This window comes from Protomyctophum bolini (assembly GCF_963924005.1).
Source record: "Protomyctophum bolini genome assembly, chromosome: 19".
In the NCBI taxonomy this organism is placed as follows: domain Eukaryota; kingdom Metazoa; phylum Chordata; class Actinopteri; order Myctophiformes; family Myctophidae; genus Protomyctophum; species Protomyctophum bolini.
In genome coordinates, this window is record NC_137880.1 from 7538765 (window position 1) to 7558667 (window position 19903).

Consider the following 19903-nt stretch of genomic DNA (forward strand, 5'->3'; position numbering starts at 1 on the left):
ACACACACACACACACACACACACACACGCACGCACACAGGTATCGTGGTTAATAGTGCTTCCAAGCTTGCCCAAGCATTATATTGTATTGTGATCCAATGTTCTGTGACTTTAAGAGTTCAGGCCGTTGCCTTTAGAAATGACGTAACCTACCGCACTTCCTATTTCATACTGGCTTTGAAAGCGCAATTGATATTGTGGAAAACGTATGTACAGTACAAGTCAGAGCAGACACGCTTATGCAATTTCCCTGCTATCATTTCATGATCTCTCTATAAAGTTACACAACACACAACTGTCCAGTTTTAAGAACACCACCAACGATTTTAAATAAAAGTTCAATGACAAATAAGGAGCTGACAGGTTTTAGTCAAAATGATGTAGCAGGTAATATAAGATATACAAGCGAATGAATGCATTCCACCAAAGATCCCTCACATGCCATATTATTTATTGACACTTTTATTTTGTAATGTTTTGTGCAATAGATAGTTTTGGGAGCATTATGTGTTATTTTATTTTAAAGTCCTCACTCCTGTTGACGTGACGTCACTCCATAGACTTTATGTATGTTAAAAGACATACATTCAGAAGCCATAAACAACGCATAAACTTTATTCTATTTGGTTTAGCGGTCCTAACATCTTGGACAAATAGAATAAAGTTTACCTTCAGAAAAAGCGTTGTTTATGGCTTCTGAATGTAGGTCTTTTAACATGTCTATGGAGTAACGTCACGTCAACACCATAGGTCTAGAAAGGGGGCGGGGAAGGGCTGTGAGATATAGGCCTATCCGGTCACCTTAATGCACCCCCTCACCAAACCTTAATCCAGTCGGACCAATGCTAAATTGCTAACCAATGGTATGTCCAACCAAAGTATGTCTCCCGTGGGTTTGTTCTCTGCTCTTAGTAGATTTTTGTTCCAAAGTTGTTTTAAGTGCATTTAACCAATGCAAACAGTGAAATATTGTCATAATTCAAGTCTTTATGTTACTATGTGTTTGCTTTGCAAAGGTTTAAGTGTTTTGACCAACTATTTAGTGACATTTTGGTAGTTTGTTTAGCAGCACTGTCTCTAACACACACAGCAGAGACTGCAGCATGCTTGATTGTCAATTGTCCTTCATTACAGCTGGTGTGTTGCAGAGGTGTGCTGTGCTAAATGCCTGCTGCATTTTGTGTGTCTCTTAATTTCATACATACATGTTTTTGTTGCTCCCAGAGTCCCATGATTTATTGTATGTTTGTACTAAGTGTTTTGTTTTATTTACTTTTATATAAAATACTGTTTAGCCAGTGGTGTATTCATTTCAAATGTATTTGTGATGTAATGTGAATGTTTTGTAACAGATGATGTATTTTGTAAATCATTGTTGGCTTGCTCTCTCTTGCTTGAAGCCAGCTTGGAGAGAGTTGGTGTGTTGCAAGGTGTAATGTGAGTGATGTAAATGCCTGCTGCATTTTGTGTGTGACTCTTTATTTCATACAGAAATAAATATGCCAAAGGCTAAAGAGTGATCCCGATCGAGTCCCCTTGTCCTACATCTAAACACAACGCAGAGCTCAAACCGGCTACAATGACACAAAAAATATGTACACGTGTGTCCGGTTTGTGCATGTGTTGGTTCCAGGGCCGGACTGGGTAAAGATACGGCCCTGACATTTTAGCCTATAGACCGACCCACCACAACCAGCACGCAGAGAGCAGATACTCTTCCGCCTCGCTCGGCCGAGGCCTAATGCCACCACTTGTACTGAAAAACATCCGGCCTAACAGGAGGTCTGACTTAAGGGCAGTCCCTGTAACATCTCCCCATGGTTTCCTCATAGTCAACCAACCACCACCAGTAGTTTAACTGGCAGCTTCATGAAGTGTCTTGTGTGTTTTCTCTTCTGTCAGGTGTGTGACTGAACCAGTGTCAGTTCTGTGTCTAGAGGGTGTAGTTCTGTTCCGTGGCCAGTAGATGGTGCTGCTTCTATCCCGTGGGAGGTCTGACAGCTCAGCTTCAACTTGGAGACAAGAGAGGAAAGAGGACGAGGAGATTAATGGAGATATAGAGGTGTGTGTTTGTTTGTGCATGAGTCATGCAGCATATAACGTTTAAATAAATGTTAATTAATTGGAGTCATATTAAAGTATTTATTGTGGTGTATATGTTCAGATCGATGTTCAGATTAATTGAATATGAATGACCCAGACGGAAACAAGCCATAGTGCTTTATTGGCTTATTTTATTAAAAATCCTCTTAGCAGACCTTGTATTGAACTGTACTTTCTTGTGCTCTTTTCTGCAAACTGTTAATTAGGAATCAATCAATCAATCAATCAATCAATCAATCAGAAGAGATATCCTGTCAACAGCATTTTGTGAAATGAAAGCCTGCAGAGGGAAGGGAAGGCCAGCTTTGACAGAGGATGTGGTTTAAAAGTGACGTTGACTAAAACAACACAGAATTAAATGGCATCATTGTACACATGGTTAGTGCTTTATTATTGAGGCTGTGAGCTTGAGCTCTGTTATGTCCGTCATGACAGGAAACAATGTTTTCACCTTTACCAACGCTAGAAGTTTGGGTGGCTCTATAAGTGCCTGGTAACTGTGGTGTGGAACAATGTTACGTTTAAATGTAAAGTTGCCCAAAGCTTCTCTGAATACAGAACACATACAGTACATGTATTGTAGTGTGCACTGCAGCCCCAGTGGGAGTTAAAAGCCTGTACAGTAGGCCTAATCTACACGTGTCTCTTGTGAACACATTGACAGCATCCAGACATTAAGATGTGATCATGAGTCTCACCCTCTCTGAGTTTCCATGTGAGGTAGACAGTCAGCTGTACCAGCAGGAGGCAGACAGACAGAAACAGCAGCAGGACTAACAGAGAGACAGGTAGAGAGCTGTCTGTCTGTCTGTCTGACTGACTGACTGTTTATCTGTCTGTAGAGCAGAGCCAGGTCAGCCCAGGGTCCACTCAGCACCTGCATACTGTCCCTGGATGGAACATATGCATCATATTACAATAATTATAATAATATCTCAAATGTATATGGTGCATATATATCCAAATATGCATATACTATGATGCTATGATATCATTTAAATTTACACAAATGTGTCCCAAATTGTGGTTGGGGATATAAGATATTCTGTGTATGTGTATCGTATTGTATGTGATATTTCTAGTAGGCATAGAGGTCCAATTTAACATTTACAGTTGTCGTCAGAAGTTTGACTTTACGTTACAGTGTATTCAGATTGCTATCCGTAAAACTTTGTATATTATAAAATAATGAAATGTGACCATGTTGTTAACAAATAAATCAAAAACATTGGAATTCATGAAAGGGTAATCTTTTGCCCCAGCATTTCCAGTGGCATATCAGTAACTTTCTGCATACTTTTTGCCCTGAGTCCTCATTAATAATGTCTGATGCTGAGGTCTCTAGTCCCACTTGTTCCTGAGATCAGTGGCATTTTATAACACTTAAATATCATGGTGACATTTATGAGTTGAGGTTAGTGTGGGTTAAGCGTTGCCTTTGACATAATGCACAATGCTAACCTTTTGTTGCTTGCTGTACTTTAATTATAGATGAGAATATCTGAGCAATACCGGTATGAGAATGAATTATAAAAACTCTGTCCTCAAATTATTACATGAGCCATACAAAAGCTAAAGAATGACATATAGCCTTCTCACTGTTTTGATGCATCCAAGTGTGCAGAATCTGAAGTGAAGTCAATCTAGATTAATGGACTTTATTTAGTGTAGAATCCTTGCAAACGGTCCATAGCCTACTACAAGGTAGCCTATACGTTTATTATCCACACTTTGAATGGAGCTGAATTGAAATACTATGGAGAGAGACCATGCAGTCTAATGCAAATTACGATGTCTAGACTATACAGTACCTTTGCACTGGGGGGGGAAATACATCTCAAACTCAATAAGTTAACGTGACAACCTTGATTTAGCTACAAGCCCAGAGCACGTACTTCCAGAAGTTCTGCCACTTTTATTTTGTCTGGGTAATTGAGTCAAATACGCTACCACTATACTACGAGGTGAATTTTGATCTGATCAACTAGTCAAACCTTTTTTGGAGGATTAGCAACTAGGCCCAGTCTCTCTCCCCCCCCCCCCCCCCCCCACCTCTCTGTATGAACTTACCTTTATTTGTACTTTCTGTTAGAAAACACACTCACACACATAAACCACACTGGCTTGTTGTAGATGCGGCTCTTGAAAAGTCATACTGGGCAAGTGCACAACATGCATGTCCTGTCCTCCATTTGAATGCCAGACATATTCAGCAGAATTAAGGGAACAGGCTGCAGTAGATCGAGCTGTGTGAAGTCTGGTTTTAGAGCAGATCTCAGATCTGTCTTATCCCTAAAATGTTGAGCGAACTTTGATCTGTTCAAGTAGTCAAACCTTGTGATTAGAGGATTAGCACAACCGTGTGTGTGTGTGTGTGTGTGTGTGTGTGTGTGTGTGTGTGTGTGTGTGTGTGTGTGTGTGTGTGTGTGTGTGTGTGTCCTCTCTCTCCTCTCTCTCCATCACTCTCTCTCAAGTCTGGCATGGTGTAAATCTTACGACATCTTACGACATCTTACGACATCTTACAACATCTTACGACATCTTACAACAACTAAAATGATCAGCTCAACAAGATCTACCCACCATTGCTGAAAAGGTGAAAATAGTTTAAATATGTGCCTGAGGGGACAAATGCACTTGGAATGGGAAATAGACTGGGAGAAATCTAACAGTTTTTTTGTTTTTAATCTGTAATGCTACAGAAAACAAAATATTGCATTGTGAGTTTGAGCTTACAGGAGGCCCCTTTTGTCAATCAATCAAGTCACCTACAGTAACTCAAGTGGCATATTCCAAAAATAGTTTTTTATATGTTTAAATTAAATATTCTTTAGGGACATGTGATCCCTGTGATCTATACCTGTACAGCCTTTGTGATCTACTGGTAGATCGCAATCTACCTTTTGGGCACCCTGGATGAGAGTGACTGTACATTCTTCTCTTATAGATTGATTATCTATATTGTGGTGGATATGCAGTGCACACACAGGACAGTTCATAATCACATGTATAAGTAACTGCGTTCTTGCCCATGTTTAATATGGTTGTTCCTCTTACCATAGGCAGCATTTTCCCTTAATGCAATGCATAGTGTGTTACCTTTAAGAGTGAAGAAACACACCTCCAAGGTGTTGACGTATTTACCTCTGCGACAAGTTTTGTGTTGTTCATTCTATGTCTGATTAATTAAACGGAGTGCCACCATCGTTGGCTTTTCCAAGAGGAATAAATCTCCTTCTTTTCTCTGCCTACACCGGCACTCACTTATTCGCACTTTGAGATTCATACAAATTTAAAGTGCATTATATATAAAATCCATTATTATAATTATCATTATTACATGATTATACTATAAACCATGGGTCTGTGACGTGGGAGTACTGTGTAAAAAGTCACAGCGAGGCGGATGAGGCGGCATCACTGGGGCTACGTGAACTGGCAGAGTTGGGTGACTCCCCCATCAGAGGAGGAGGAGCCAAGCAGTGTTCGATCACCTCTATAGGAGAAAAGGACCTTTTTCATGTCTAAATAAGGCCAGTTTGTTGTGTTGACACATAGCAGCAGGTTGTCATTGTTACACAGACGTGCTGTGGGCCTGGGTGTGAGAGACGTTAAGTCCATCCTTACATCATCTGAGTTCCCCTCTCGCTTAAAAACATGCCACAGCGAGAAGGATTGAGGATGTGGCGAGCACTTGCTTCACTTCACTCTCATGTCTCACTGTCATCACGCTAAAAAATTATGTGAACACGTTGGGTTCCTTTAATAGGTTTTTAAATCAGCCAAATGTGCTACAGAATACTGTCCTGAACTGAATATAACATGGGGAGAACAACAATATGCTGTAAAAGATTTCATAATAGATATTTTGTCTAAAAAGAAAACTGAGGACATACTTATGCACATGATGACAGTGTCTGAACCTGAGTCAGCCTTAATGCCTCAAATGGAGTTCTTGAAAAATCCTATACTGGACACGCATGTCCTCCAAGTTCAGCCTTTTATTACCAGACATAATGTATACTTAATAGACACTGCCATGCTTAATTGTATGAGCACTGTTTGAGTTAATTTAGAAAATTGGGGCTGCTGGCTATTTAAAGCAGGGGCTAATGAATTCTGGTTTACATAGAAGTCAGTCAATTGGCTTTGTGGGGAGAAAAACCATTCCCCCCCGCCCCTGCTTATACACAATCAACCCGCCTAAATATTACAATTTCTCATTTATATCTTTGTGAACCACAGTTGCTCTGTGCCCTGCACTCGAAAAACATCTTCCCTTTTCTGTCATTTAACATAGAGTGTTCTTCTGGTGTTCGGTGCAAACAAAAAAGGACACAAAAATATCAAATTAAGTCACTCACAAATGCATGCATACCACTTTAAATAACGTACAGAAGTCGAAGGAAGCGAGCTTCCTCAGTGTTTCTGAGACATATGGGGGTGTGAAATCTGGTTTTAAAACATGGCGAACACATGCACGTCACACTTAGTGTGTGAAGTGTGAACATGCTAGAATCTGTTAGGCTTTTTAACAGGTTAATAAGCCAAACATCACCAGGGCTTTATCTATATCTCTGATAGTAGGCCAATCATCACTTAGTCACTCACTATACAGTTTTTCACTATACAGTATAGAGCTTTTCTTCAGTAAAAGTCTCCCCGTCCCTCCACCTCTTAAATAAACAGATAATACATGTTCGGGTGAGTTGCCATTTTTCAACCAATCAGGAGAGCGTGACAGCTTTTGCAGATCCAATTTTGTCTCATTTCTTTGTGTCACCACTTTCACCAACTCTAGTTTAATCAGTAGAATTGTTAAATAAAGAGTTGAATAATGCTCTCGTCAAGTAAAGTTTTATTAAAAGCTTTCATAAAAAAACAGGGTTAAAATACAGCTACATAATATTGCACTACTACTTTCTCTACAGCGGCTAGACCAAAATCAGCTTCATCAAAAAAAGCAGCTCTAGAAGTACCTTGTGACGCGTTGTGAACTTGTAGATTTGCTATTTCTGAAGACTATTTTCTCAGAATGTTCACCTATTATGACTAGAATAATAATAATGAATAACAATGCAAGGTTCATGTGGTTAAAGACTAACAATACGAATATAAGAAGATCAAAAAGACATGATATGAGCGAACAAGCTAAAACAAATGGCATATATAGCTAAATAGAATGACATAATTTAGCTTCACCATCAGTGATTGGATTTTTTCTTTTAGCAAATAAAATGATATGACCACAAACATATACTCTTTTCATTTAATGAAGGGGACGCCTGGCTTTTTGGCCAGACCAGTGTCTGGCCACTGCAAGGCTAAACAGAAGGAAGGCACAGAGGTCTAAAGCCCAGTTCGTCACATGTCCGACACATGCAGTTGTAACAAGTTGCAGTGGTCTGACTCTGAATTGACCCGTAGCAGGTACAAGGCACACTTTGGGTTGTGACTAGTTCAATTTGCGAAGTGGACTGGGCTTTAGCCTTTCATGATCAGAGGTCATTCTTGAGACTATCGGGAGCTTGCAGGGCAAAACAATCCCATGAGGTCTTTCTGATTGACTTGAATGAGCCCTTGTGGAGCGTTAATGCTCTGAGCCCTGGTGATCACACGTTTAGGACATGAAAGATTTCCAACCCAACATAACCTGCATGATCCTGCCCTCAGGGCTCTATTCTTGGTCCTCCTACATTTTCTCTCTACATCAAATCGCTTCATCGAAAATAGAACTACTCTGACTGGGGTCGCCCAGGGCTCTAACATTTCCATGTCAAGGACCCCCAAATGTATGTAATTGATATGTATTTGACCCCCATCTAAAGGTCGTTATGTCAGAGACCCCCGAGACGTTTTTGTAAAAGTCTAAATTATAAATGTGTAGATCTTTCTAAAATGTACAAAAGAATAGCCAAACTACAATTCATTAAAAAAATATATATATCTGGCGACCCACTGGAACCGCACCAATGACTCCTATAGGCCCCCGCACCACACTTTGAGAACTTCTGCACTATCTTCACTGTGAAAATAGCTGATCTACAAGCTCACAATGCATCGTGTTGTGACACGCTGTGGGCTTGTAGATCTGCTATTTTCGCAGAATGTTCGTCCCCAGAATAGGGTCAAGGTGTGAAAGCCAAATTAATAACATGCTAAAGCATCATACTGTAGTTGTTGGTTTGTGTTAAAGTGGTTATAGGTACAACATGTAGTACTTCAAGATATATATATATTTTTTAGTTTTTATCATTTTCACTACTAATTACTGCTGTAGCAGCAGAACACTGAACTGCAGTTTCATCAATGAAGTGAAAACAAACATCACTTAGTCTCACATATTGAGGCCCCTGTAAATGAACATCCATCATTACCCCATACTCCAGGGTCAGTGTTGTGAACGTAGACTGCACAGTTCCAGTCTGCATCATTACGAGGCTGTCCACTGCCCCAGTACCTGCACAATAAACAATGTATTCATTTAACCACATCCACTCAGTCACTCAAATAAAGTGACTTTGATAGACTTTGATTACAATGAAAACATGTCAAATGTCTCACTCTGTTGTCAGTGGTGTTCCATCCACCCACGTCCAAATGGCCTCCCGATCTGTCCTGGTCAGACCAATCCATGATCCACGTGATGATCCACCACCACGCCTGGTGAACCCTCCGATGAATACCTGATTATTTGTACATGATTGAATCATCATTAATTCTATTCAATACACTTCACTATAATGATCGACGCACACGCACGCGCACACACACACACACACACACACACACACACACACACACACACACACACACACGTCACACACACACACACACACACACACACACACACACACACACACACACACGTCTCACACACACACACACACACACACACACACACACACACACACACACACACACACACACACACACACACACACACACACACACACACACACTAACCTGCTCTTCTCTACTGTTAATGACCACCAGATCAGCTCCTAGACTCTGACATTCGTCTCTATTTCGCTGCCATGATTTCACTCCAGGAGTTCTGTAGTAACAGCTGTATCCAAACTTCGTCCATCCACAGGGGCACGGCCTGTCTACAAACATCAAACAGGAGATTTACTTCAGTACATTTCCAATGTACTGAAAATCTATTATAACACACATAACACATAATAATAATAGTAGTCAGAGATGTAGTGGAGTGGAGGGTAGAACTATTCATCTACTTTATCAATGGTGTTTTCTACTCCCTATACATTTACTCAAGTAAACATTCCTGGTATTTTTTACTTCGGATAAGTATTTCAAGTTTGTGATGGGCCTACTTTATACTTATTTATACACTTCACTACTTCTACAAATATTGTAGTTAGTTTTGACTCCACTACTATTATTTTATTTATACCATTTTAATTTATTCTGTATCTTCTCTCACCTGCTATCTGTGTCTTCAGCTGGTTTACTTCACTTTGAAGCTGGTCCTTCTCCTGCGTCAGGTTGTTGTAGGATTGTTTCAGGATATGTATCTGGGTAAACTCCAGGGTCAGGGTATCGTTGCGGGTGTCGTTGGTCATGCTGTTACTGCAGGGTGAACGATCTGCAAGGACAGAAATGGATGATACAGACAGTTATTGCTACTGTTCATGATGAGGTCAAGCATCTGCGTGGACATTTTTATTTGAGAAGAAGAAAAAACTCAATGTTGTTGTTATTATTTACGTGAATTAAATTGTCAACACTAGGCCTACTTTATTCATCATTTGTTGGGAATTGATTACATGAAACAGTCACCCGTGCGCCCAGTCCCAATGTTTGTAAACAAATAATTACACACACACACAAAAATAAACTTAAATGAAAAAGAAAAACAAAAAATGTTACAAGTTCTGGGTTAATACTGTGGTGGCCTTAATACTTGTCGCATTTACAAAAATGTCAGGCAACAAACTCCCTGAGTGAGTAATGTGGTAGTTTAGTGAATACCGTATATACTCACAGTGCACACCCTGGGCTATGATCACACCCATTGTGAGACACAGAATCCCCAGACACACAGCAACACCCACAACAACTCTGAAAGGCCTTCTCCCTGTTAAGACAAAAACAAGATCAGAGTAAATGCTGTTAGCTAAACCCAACCGGACCAAAGTACTTTGAAATGACTTTGAAAATCACTTCTATAACTGTCCTCGGCCTCAACTCTCCTGTCTCACATTCTTTGTCAAGACTGGAAAAGCATAAATATATGTAGACATCTTTCAAGGATGAGATGCTTGAACTATTGACAAGTTAATAAATGGTAACTATCTTGATTATTACTCTCAGAGTCCTTGATTGGTTTAATGAAAATGGCACTTATCATGATTGTTTGTAAATGATGTACTTAGTTAATTCAGTCAGAGAACTCACAAATAGACATAAGATGTAATGCGAGCGTAAATGCTATTTTATCTTGGCATTCGGGCTTTGCTAGTTTCTCTCTCTCTCTCTCTCTCTCTCTCTCTCTCCATCTCTCTTGCACACACACACACACACACACACACACACGCACACACGCACACACACACACACACACACACACACACACACACACACACACACACACACGCACACACATGCGCACACACAAACATATACTGTGGGAGAAGGAGGGAGGGAGATCAGATCAAATCTTTTAACCTATGGTTTAACCCTCTAAGACCCGCATTAATTTCTACTTGCAAAAAATATATTTCAACCTTACTACTACTTTGTACTACTAGGACTAAGACTAAAAAATATGCAAAAAAAAAATCTTTTACAATAATGAATAAAAATGTTCTAGACATTCTAATGATCACAAAAAAACATATATTACAATTATTTTACTTACTTTATTAGGGTTAAAGGTCAGAAGTCATAGGTTAAAAAAAAAGTCAGAGTCCAGAAACATTTAATTTGTGTGAATTTCAGCCTCTGTGGGGGGTATTTATATGCAAATATCATGACCAATGGCATTGAAATGGCATTGCAAAGAACATCACTGATGACGTTTAGGTGAAAAAAGAACTACTACTAAAATCATACTATAATTCAGTCAATGTCTGTCTGTCTGTCTGTCAGAAACACCTCCGTATCTGCTCACCGCCTGCACCAACCACTCCCACTTTTCACACAGGCATTGACCATAATATGGTCGAAAAAAAGGGCATTTTTTTTTTCGATTTGACACATTAATGATTAATAATGAATTTATTAGTGAATTAACCTCGCACCCTCACACGCCTCCGCCCCTTAGCGACACCTGCATCACAGGCCACCGTTCTCTACCGTTACCTGCACTGGCATGCTTTCTCTAGCTACCGCCGCAACACAACAAAGAGTGCCCTATACAATTTGGCGCCGCGTGTGTGTGTGTGTGTTGCATCCTTTGGCCGTCTTCTCCTATACTAAACCACACCGTTTGCACACATCTCACCATGGTCCATGCACAACACCAACAGCTAGCCTGTCCACACCTCAACCACTACTTTGCATTCATATTCATGTCATATTTACAGTACAATACCCATTTATATGAAATAATAATTCAACCGCACCCAGGGCACAGTACTGAACAACTCATCTCCCCGCAAATCACGTGTCACCAGTGTCACTCACCAGTGAAATGCATGTTGGGACGGACACAGATTAACACTGGGACACAGTTTCCGGCGCAACATCCCCCTTGCATTCTCCAACGCACTCCCCCTTTTTCACACCGCCCCCAGGCAGGCATCAGACCCACACGAGGAAAACAACTCGGACCCATATTACAGCTATACTCTTGCGTCAGTCGACACAACTTCTTCTTTGGGGAAGCATCGCGGCCGGGTTGCGTGGCACAGGCACCTGAAAGCTCCGACAGTTGGACGGAGGCATGTTAACGTGAACACACACACACACACACACACACACACACACACACACACACACACGAACACTGTTTCGAGACCACACTGTCCGCCCCCTCCTCAACCACCTCCTTCGCCACATGGGCTACATGCACGCTGAAAGCCTTGACACTGACAACGACAGGTTACAGCCCTGCGCGCACACAGCGTGGCTACGTGACACAACTGAACAGCACGATCACAACGGAATGCTTTATATCTGTCGGGGGTCTCGGGGTGGCCAAATGGAGACGTTTGGGGAAGACAGATCCCGTGCCGTCGGAAATAACACAATGACAAACGAATGACAACGACACGTTCCTATAAATCACACAAAACATAAAATTATGTTTATCCTGATTATATAAAGAACAAACTATACAACTTGCTTTGAAGGCCAAAAAGCCAACCTCCGCGTTCACCGTTTTAATAGCTTATATCTCCATGGGCAGCAGACGGTGAGCGGTTAGGGACCGTCTACAAAGTGCAACACCGAACTTGAAAATATTCAATAACTTCCATTTATAGGCAGAATATCACCACCATATTTACATCACACATCAATGGTGTACTTATGATTGTACTTACAGCATTTATTTAGGCTATACTTTTGTGCCCAACCCAACTTCCCAAGACCGTCTGTAAACAATTCCCCCCCTATCAGTAATGTGATCTATTAGGCTACATGGCACACTGAACATGATTTGCTGTTCATATATTCAGAACGGGTAAGGACTAGTAATAATAATTAAGTAATTAATTAAAATATAACTTGTTGCTATAAAGCAACGCTGGGTCTTAGAGGGCTTTTAAAAGGTTTAACCCTCTAAGACCCAGCGTTGCTTTTTAGCAACAATTTTAATTTAATTAATTACTAAATTATATAATTTTTTTCTGTTCTTTTTTCACCTAAACGTCATCAGTGATGTTCATTGCAATGCCATTTCAATGCCATTGGTCATGATATTTACATATAAACACCCCCCACAGAGGCTGACATTCACACAAATAATAAATGTCTGGACTGGCAATTTTGAAAATGTTTTAACCTAAGACTTTTGACCTTTACCCTAATAAAAGTAGGTAAAATAATTGTAATATATGTTTTTTTGTGATCATTAGAATGTCTAGAACATGTTTTATACATTATTGTGAAAGATATCCCCCAAATGTAAATTATTAATTTATATAATTATTATAACATTTTCATCATTTTTTATTTTTTTTAGTCAAAGGGTCGATTCATACTCCTATTTTAGAGCCGAATAAAAGTCGGTTCGGCGCTGTAGAGCCTACAATTTGACGTCATTTGAGGTTCGGGGGGGCGGGTACCGTCCTAAAGTCGGCTCTTCGGTGCTACTGAAATTTTCTGACGAGCCGAAATCATTTCGGCACTACAGCGCCGAAACAGGAGTATGAATCGGCCCTTAGTCCTAGTAGTACAAAGTAGTAGTAAGGTTGAAATCTATTTTTTGCAAGTAGAAATTAATGCAGGTGTTAGAGGGTTAAACGTGTTTGTATTGGTGATTTTTAGTCTTAGTAGGCTAATATCTCTTACCAGACTTCTTCTTGGTCCGTAGATCTCCATAGACGGCATCGACTATCTTGTGCCGATCAAGACTCTCATAATGTCCTTCTTCAGACATTTCTACATCAGTTTCTTTTTTTTTTTTTTTCTTTTTCTTTTTTCTCTCTACATCAGTTCTTCTTGCAGTGACGGTGGTTTCATTCTCGTAATCTGGACCGTCTTGGTCTCCATCTTGGACCTCAATGTTTTCAGAATGCCTCGCTACAGCCATTTACCTTTATGACTTCAATTCTTCCTGCAGGTTTTTGACAACACACTGAGTTCCTATATACTATCTTCACTACCCTAAACGATGACAGCACTGTTATTTTGACAGCTGGTTTGACAGACAGGTAGTGTGTGCCGGCTGGGTGGTGTGTGACAATCCGGTTGAAGTATATACCTTTGGTACGGCGGTGGCGGTCGACGGGCCCCGGAGAACAATAACGCGACACGAGACCGTATCACGCTAAAGGTTCACAAAGTTTATTACAAGCACACAGGAAATATATAGAGCTGGATCCTAATGACGTGACACAACACTTGCAACATAACAACCGCTAACTGCAGCAAGCTGACCTTCCTGTCTGAGATGTCTCCAGATGTCTCGCGAAATTCTAGTTCATTTAACCACACAGTCACTCACATAAATGGACTGAATTACAGAAAAAACATGTCAAATGTCTCACTGTGTTTGTCCAGCTGCCCTCAGTCCTGGTCAGACCAATCCATGATACAAATCCCAGTCCTCTGATGAATACCTGATTATTTGTACATGATTGAATCATCATTAATTCTATTTAATACACTTCACTATAATGATCGACACACACACACACACACACACACACACACACACACGCACACGCACACGCACACACACACACACACACACGTATGGTGACATATTGACCATGCAGAGCACGAGTGACGACAGTAGACAAAATGAGGACGTTTGAAAACTGTATACAAACACACTTTTCAGCAAATTACACTCATTTAAATGTTTGACCTATATAATGTGAGTCCAGAGCACATGAAGTTTCAGTGGTAAAAAATAAATTTGAATCATTGATGATTGTTGTAATCCGATCGCCCATGGCTGTGTACTTGTATACGTGGATACACAATGTACTGTACTGTGTGTACTGCCAGAACTGTATAGCATACAAGGTCAGCTTGCTGCAGTTATAGCGGTTGTTATGTCGCAAGTGTTGTGTCACGCCATTAGCATCCTGTCTCGTGTCGCGTTATTGTTCTCCGGGGCCCGTCGACCGCCGCTGTCGCCGTACCAAAGGTATATACTTCAACCGGATTGTCACACACGACACCACCCAGCCGGCACACACACACACACACACACCACCTGTCTGTCAAAACCAGACGAGGGTCCAGTACTTAGAGTTTTACAACAACGATGATTAAAGGTCACATGTTATTATAAATAAATACATACAATAAATGCTAGATATCCTCTATGAATACATCTGAATAGATTAAACAAATAGGCGTGACTTGACACATCGAGCACATAATAGTGTGTCTCGTAAGTCAATCATCATTTTGATGTAGCTTATAGTGATGTGACAACATGTAGCCTACATTTAAAAAATAAATAAAAAGACAAACCACATTTTAACATAAGGGGAAGAGATAAAGTGTTAGTCATAGTCCCCCCGGCCCCCACACACACACACACTCACAAAAACACACACGCACTCACAAAAACTTGCACGCACGTGCACACACGCACGCACACACGCACACACACTCACACACACACACACACACACACACACACACACACACACACATTGCAAAGGCGCCACAGCCAGAGCCATAACCTACATGACGCATGCACTTTGAGTGACTCTAGTTCTGCAGTTCTACTTGCATTCAGAGCAGCCAACCAAACACTCCGCACAATGTGCTTAACTGAGGAGATATCAGCTCTCGAAGTATTAGGTTTTATCAGCCCAATTAAGGCATATTACGGTACATTGTGACGGGCGAAACATCCCATGTGGCCACAAGTTCTGATTGACTTGAATGCGCCCGTGTGTGGAGCTTTAGCCTTTACTGCTCTGAGCCCTGAATGCGTTGCCTCTTCACAGAATGTGACTCTGTCTGTATGTGGGCCCTTTTTTTAGGCTCAGCCACAGACATTCAGGGTCAGGCGATTGGACAGTATGGGTGTTCAGAGATGGAGCTCAGATCAGATGTGAGATGTTACTAGGTCATCATTCAACAACGTGACACCCATCTCAAGTATTGTTTCAAATTGGGCCTATAACTGTGAGCAGCACTATGACTGATCTGTATAGCCTACAGCACTTAATTGTTTAGTAAATGATTATTTACTAAGTAGGTCAGTCAGACTCGTTTGTTGTCCCCGTCAGCTGAGAACGAGGGTGTCTATCCTTTGCACTAGACCACTGCCTGGGAGATGGAATTATGTATGAGTATGAGAACCCACACATAGTATACCTCCCAGATCTTACCGCACACGCACATCTTAGATACCCAAGCCGTGCTACTCAAACGCTGAGTTTCCGTTGCCCGGGACCGATTTAACCCAGACAAAGGTTCTGACCAGATGTCCCTCTTTGCGTGGGACAGTCCCTCATTTCCAAGACTTCGACCCTATAGTGTCCGTACATTGTGACTGGCAGGCAATAATTGCGTCAGTGTTCAAATGCCCCCAATAGTTTAGTCCCCTAATAGTTGGCCTTCTGTTGTAAAGCTCTCTCATTGTCTCTTAACTGCAAAGGTGGTGTTTTTAAGCCTGTTAAAATAGCATACGAAAAAATAAAAATAAAGCATGATTTTGAAACAAAATGTGAGACGAGAAATGAACAGTTTGGATCTGGTCGCCCAAAGGGGAGTGCTCTAACTAACTATACTGTATGACCCTGGCAGCTGTCTAGAGAAGGGTCCATGTCGGTTGGATCAGGCTGTGTAACCGTTACTGTATAGTCATACAGTAAAGTACAGTACTCCATCATAGATCAGTGTTTCTCAAACTGCAGAACTTGCATTGTATACTGTGACTCATGTCTGCCCCCTGCATGGTGAAACTTTGCATCGCCCCAAAGCTGTGTTATGAAAAAAGCAGGGCTATATAAAGAAGAGCCTCATGCCCAGAATGGACAGACTGGTCTGCTGGCCATTCTGGGCAGATATGCCTGAAAACTATAATGATAACTATATGATTATAATATTATTCACCGTTGTCTTTGTCACATGGTTGTGCCATCCACTTTGTCCTATAGTTATAGTGCTGCGTGTGCGTGTGCGTGTGTGTGTGTGTGTGTGTGTGTGTGTGTGTGTGTGTGTGTGTGTGTGTGTGTGTGTGTGTGTGTGTGCGCGCGTGCGTGTGCATGCGCGTGTTCGTCCGGGGCTAATCCGGCTGGACCGATCGGCACAAAGTTTATTAAGCATGTATACCAGTAGGCCAAGGAAGTACCTTTTTTAATTAACTTTAAATGTACAGTACACAACCGATGGACCATATGCAGACCACGGCCATCTCACCATATGAGTTACTGGCCAGGTGCTAACAAGGTGCAACTTCCCATTGGCAGCGCATTGGCATCCAAACAGAACAGTCCTATCTGCTTGTATTAAAACGACATCAAACTCACCGACATTGCAGCTGTTACGAAAAGCTTTGTTATTCGCTTTTTTTTTAATCCTCAAAGTGTTTGTTTCATAAGAAAAATCCACCGTAGACATGTTATGAGTTATACTTCCTGTCCCCTTATGCAGGTGATTATCTTTCTAAAGCGTTGCATAGTTTGGAAGTGCTCGTTATAGATATCACTCGACGGCCCTGCAGCAGTATATAATAGCACCTGTTTTGAATCTGCACATAACGCAGGAGGCGGCGGGGACGTCGCTTTACGGAGAACGAGCGCTTCCAAACTCTGATGGCAAGAGGGTCAAATGGTCAATTATACGGATCCTCTCGTGGGTGTACATATAGCAGAGGTCACTTCAAGGGAAAAGGCTCGCTGCACTCAGGCAGTCTTTTAAAAGGTTCAGGCGTATACGCTGGGTGCAGATTCAAAGAGAACATAATAGAAAGAGAGTTAAGTCTTGTTTAAATAATGCTGGTGTCAAGAGTTTATGTCTGGTTTGATCATCATCATTATTAATTAATTGTTACCCATTTAGACCCGAGGACGATTCCACAAAATGTCTTCTTTAGTCATGACAGCTTTCTGAAAAAAAAAACCCTATTTTGTTTCTATTTCATGTCAAGGACCCCCAAAAATGATGATGTATTTGGCCCCCGACCCCCATCTGAAAATATGTCGTTCCAGGGACGTCCCCCAGAAGCACGTTTTTTTTTGTTAAAAATGTTCGCTCTGAAAGAATATAGTCAAAGATTTGCGCCACATTTTCACGATTAAAAAAAAATAGCAGACCCACAAGCTCGTAGCGCGGCACTCGGTGCCGCGCTATGAGCTTGTAGATCTTCTATTTTTCAATAGCAAACAAAAGAAACACCAAAAGGGTTACAAACAATACTCTTACTACAAGATTATCGACTGAGACTGCGAATCTTATTCTCTTTCTATACAGCATCTCAGTACACAACCCTGGGGGTTGACCCAAATCACTCATAAATGACTCATTTCAATGGATAACAATGAATACAGTACTATTCCATGTAATGGTATAACAGTAATTATTTTCATGAATTACTGGTGAGTATAATACGTTTTACAGCGAAGTAAAGTATCCTCGGTTAAATGACACAATTGTTGTTACATTGTCATCGAGCTACCTATAATTAGTCTACTCAAATGAGGCCTTGCATCTCCAATCTGTCACCAACACACAGCATCTTGTGCTAAAAGTTTGAGTTTTCCCTCCGGTTTATATACCAATTAATGTTGTTTAAAAGGACCATTTTCAACCTATCTTCATTATGATTGGTCCTCACTAATTGGGGACATGTCTTCCAGTGACATCATCGATGGGGAATCCAAGCTAATTGAAACGGCAGGCTTTATATTGCTGAAAAGGTATACAATTCGATAATGTTCATCGTTCTGGAGATAATAATAATAATAATAATGTAACTATTTTTAGTTTATATGTTTGGGTCCTGGGTTTCTGAACTGCCCACAGCCCTCCTATATGAGACAAAGAAAGAAAAAGGTGCTATTTCATCATGAACATTAGTGAGGACCGTGGAAGATAGGTTGAAAAGTGCACTTTAACCCATTCTGACCGGGAACCCGTTTTGGTGTTAGCATCATGTTATGCTTTAGCTATTTTTGAAAAATCGAACGACTGACATTTTTAGAATCTGATCTCAGGTCAGAATGGGGTTAACAGACCAGTTTGTGTCCAGTGGAAACCTCGTATGAATCTGATCTCAGGTCAGAATGGGTTAATCAATGAAGGTATACGTGAAGCATAATACTGTATCACTTCTCACAGATGGAGGGCCAGGCTCTGGCATATGAACACAACACATTGTACCATCCCCCGGTCCGGTGCCAGTAGTATGTGCAGTTCCTGTCTTCATCGTTATAAGGATATCCACTGGCCCAGAACCTGCAAAAATAAGCACATTATACTGTGTGTTTTAACATGCACAGAGAGCTGCAGGCAGCCACTCATCATACAGCATACACTTTGATATAGGATGACAATGGAACAACGTCTGTCAAATGTCTCACTGTGTCGTCAGTGGCGTTCCGTCCACCCACGTCCATCTGCCCTCAGTCCTTTTCAGGCCGATCCACGATGCTCCGTCCCCATGGGTCAGTCCTTTGACGAATTTCTGAACAATTGCACACAGGGGCCGTGCAGAGAGTGTTAGAGGGGCAGGGGCTGAAATCCCGTGAGATGGCACTTTTGGACACAAATAGCTGATCTACAAGCTCTCAACGCTTGTAGATCAGCTATTTTCGGAGCGCACTCTTTAGCTAGTGTGGAGACGTGGTGTAACGGCAAGTTCAAAGCTGTTCAAGGCTGTGTTCAAGTCAGGGGGGGGCAGTCAGACAGATATTTTGTGAAGCCACTGAGGAAATCGGGATTTCCTGAAAGTTCCAGAAAGCCTGTTGTGGCGCTGTCATTGGGCCCAAAAAAACCCATAGCCCCATAGAAGTCCATATATTTGGGCCTAACTTCACCTAGACTGTATTACCTTAATAAACATGGTCATGAATACTTTCTGCGTCCAGTCACTAGTTTCAAGTCTCATTTCTAACGTCATAATATTCTTTTTGGTAAATATGGTCCCACCCACTCGAGTCAAAATAAAAACCAACTAAGAAGAAGGGGGGGA

The 19903-nt window shown here is 41.2% G+C and overlaps 1 protein-coding gene across 1 annotated transcript; it reads right to left on the reverse strand.

Annotated features, from left to right (window-relative positions):
* Positions 1-7445: 7445 nt before the first annotated feature.
* LOC308334217 (CD209 antigen-like protein C) lies at positions 7446-13817 on the reverse strand. The gene is made up of 6 exons (XM_080790855.1): positions 13588-13817; positions 10115-10207; positions 9554-9715; positions 9070-9212; positions 8668-8789; positions 7446-8563 (listed from the first exon to the last, which is right to left on the reverse strand). Exons 1-6 carry the CDS (start codon positions 13673-13675, stop codon positions 8431-8433), a joined length of 741 nt encoding a protein of 246 aa, XP_080646981.1. The 5' UTR covers positions 13676-13817; the 3' UTR covers positions 7446-8430.
* Between the last annotated feature and the right edge of the window lie 6086 nt (positions 13818-19903).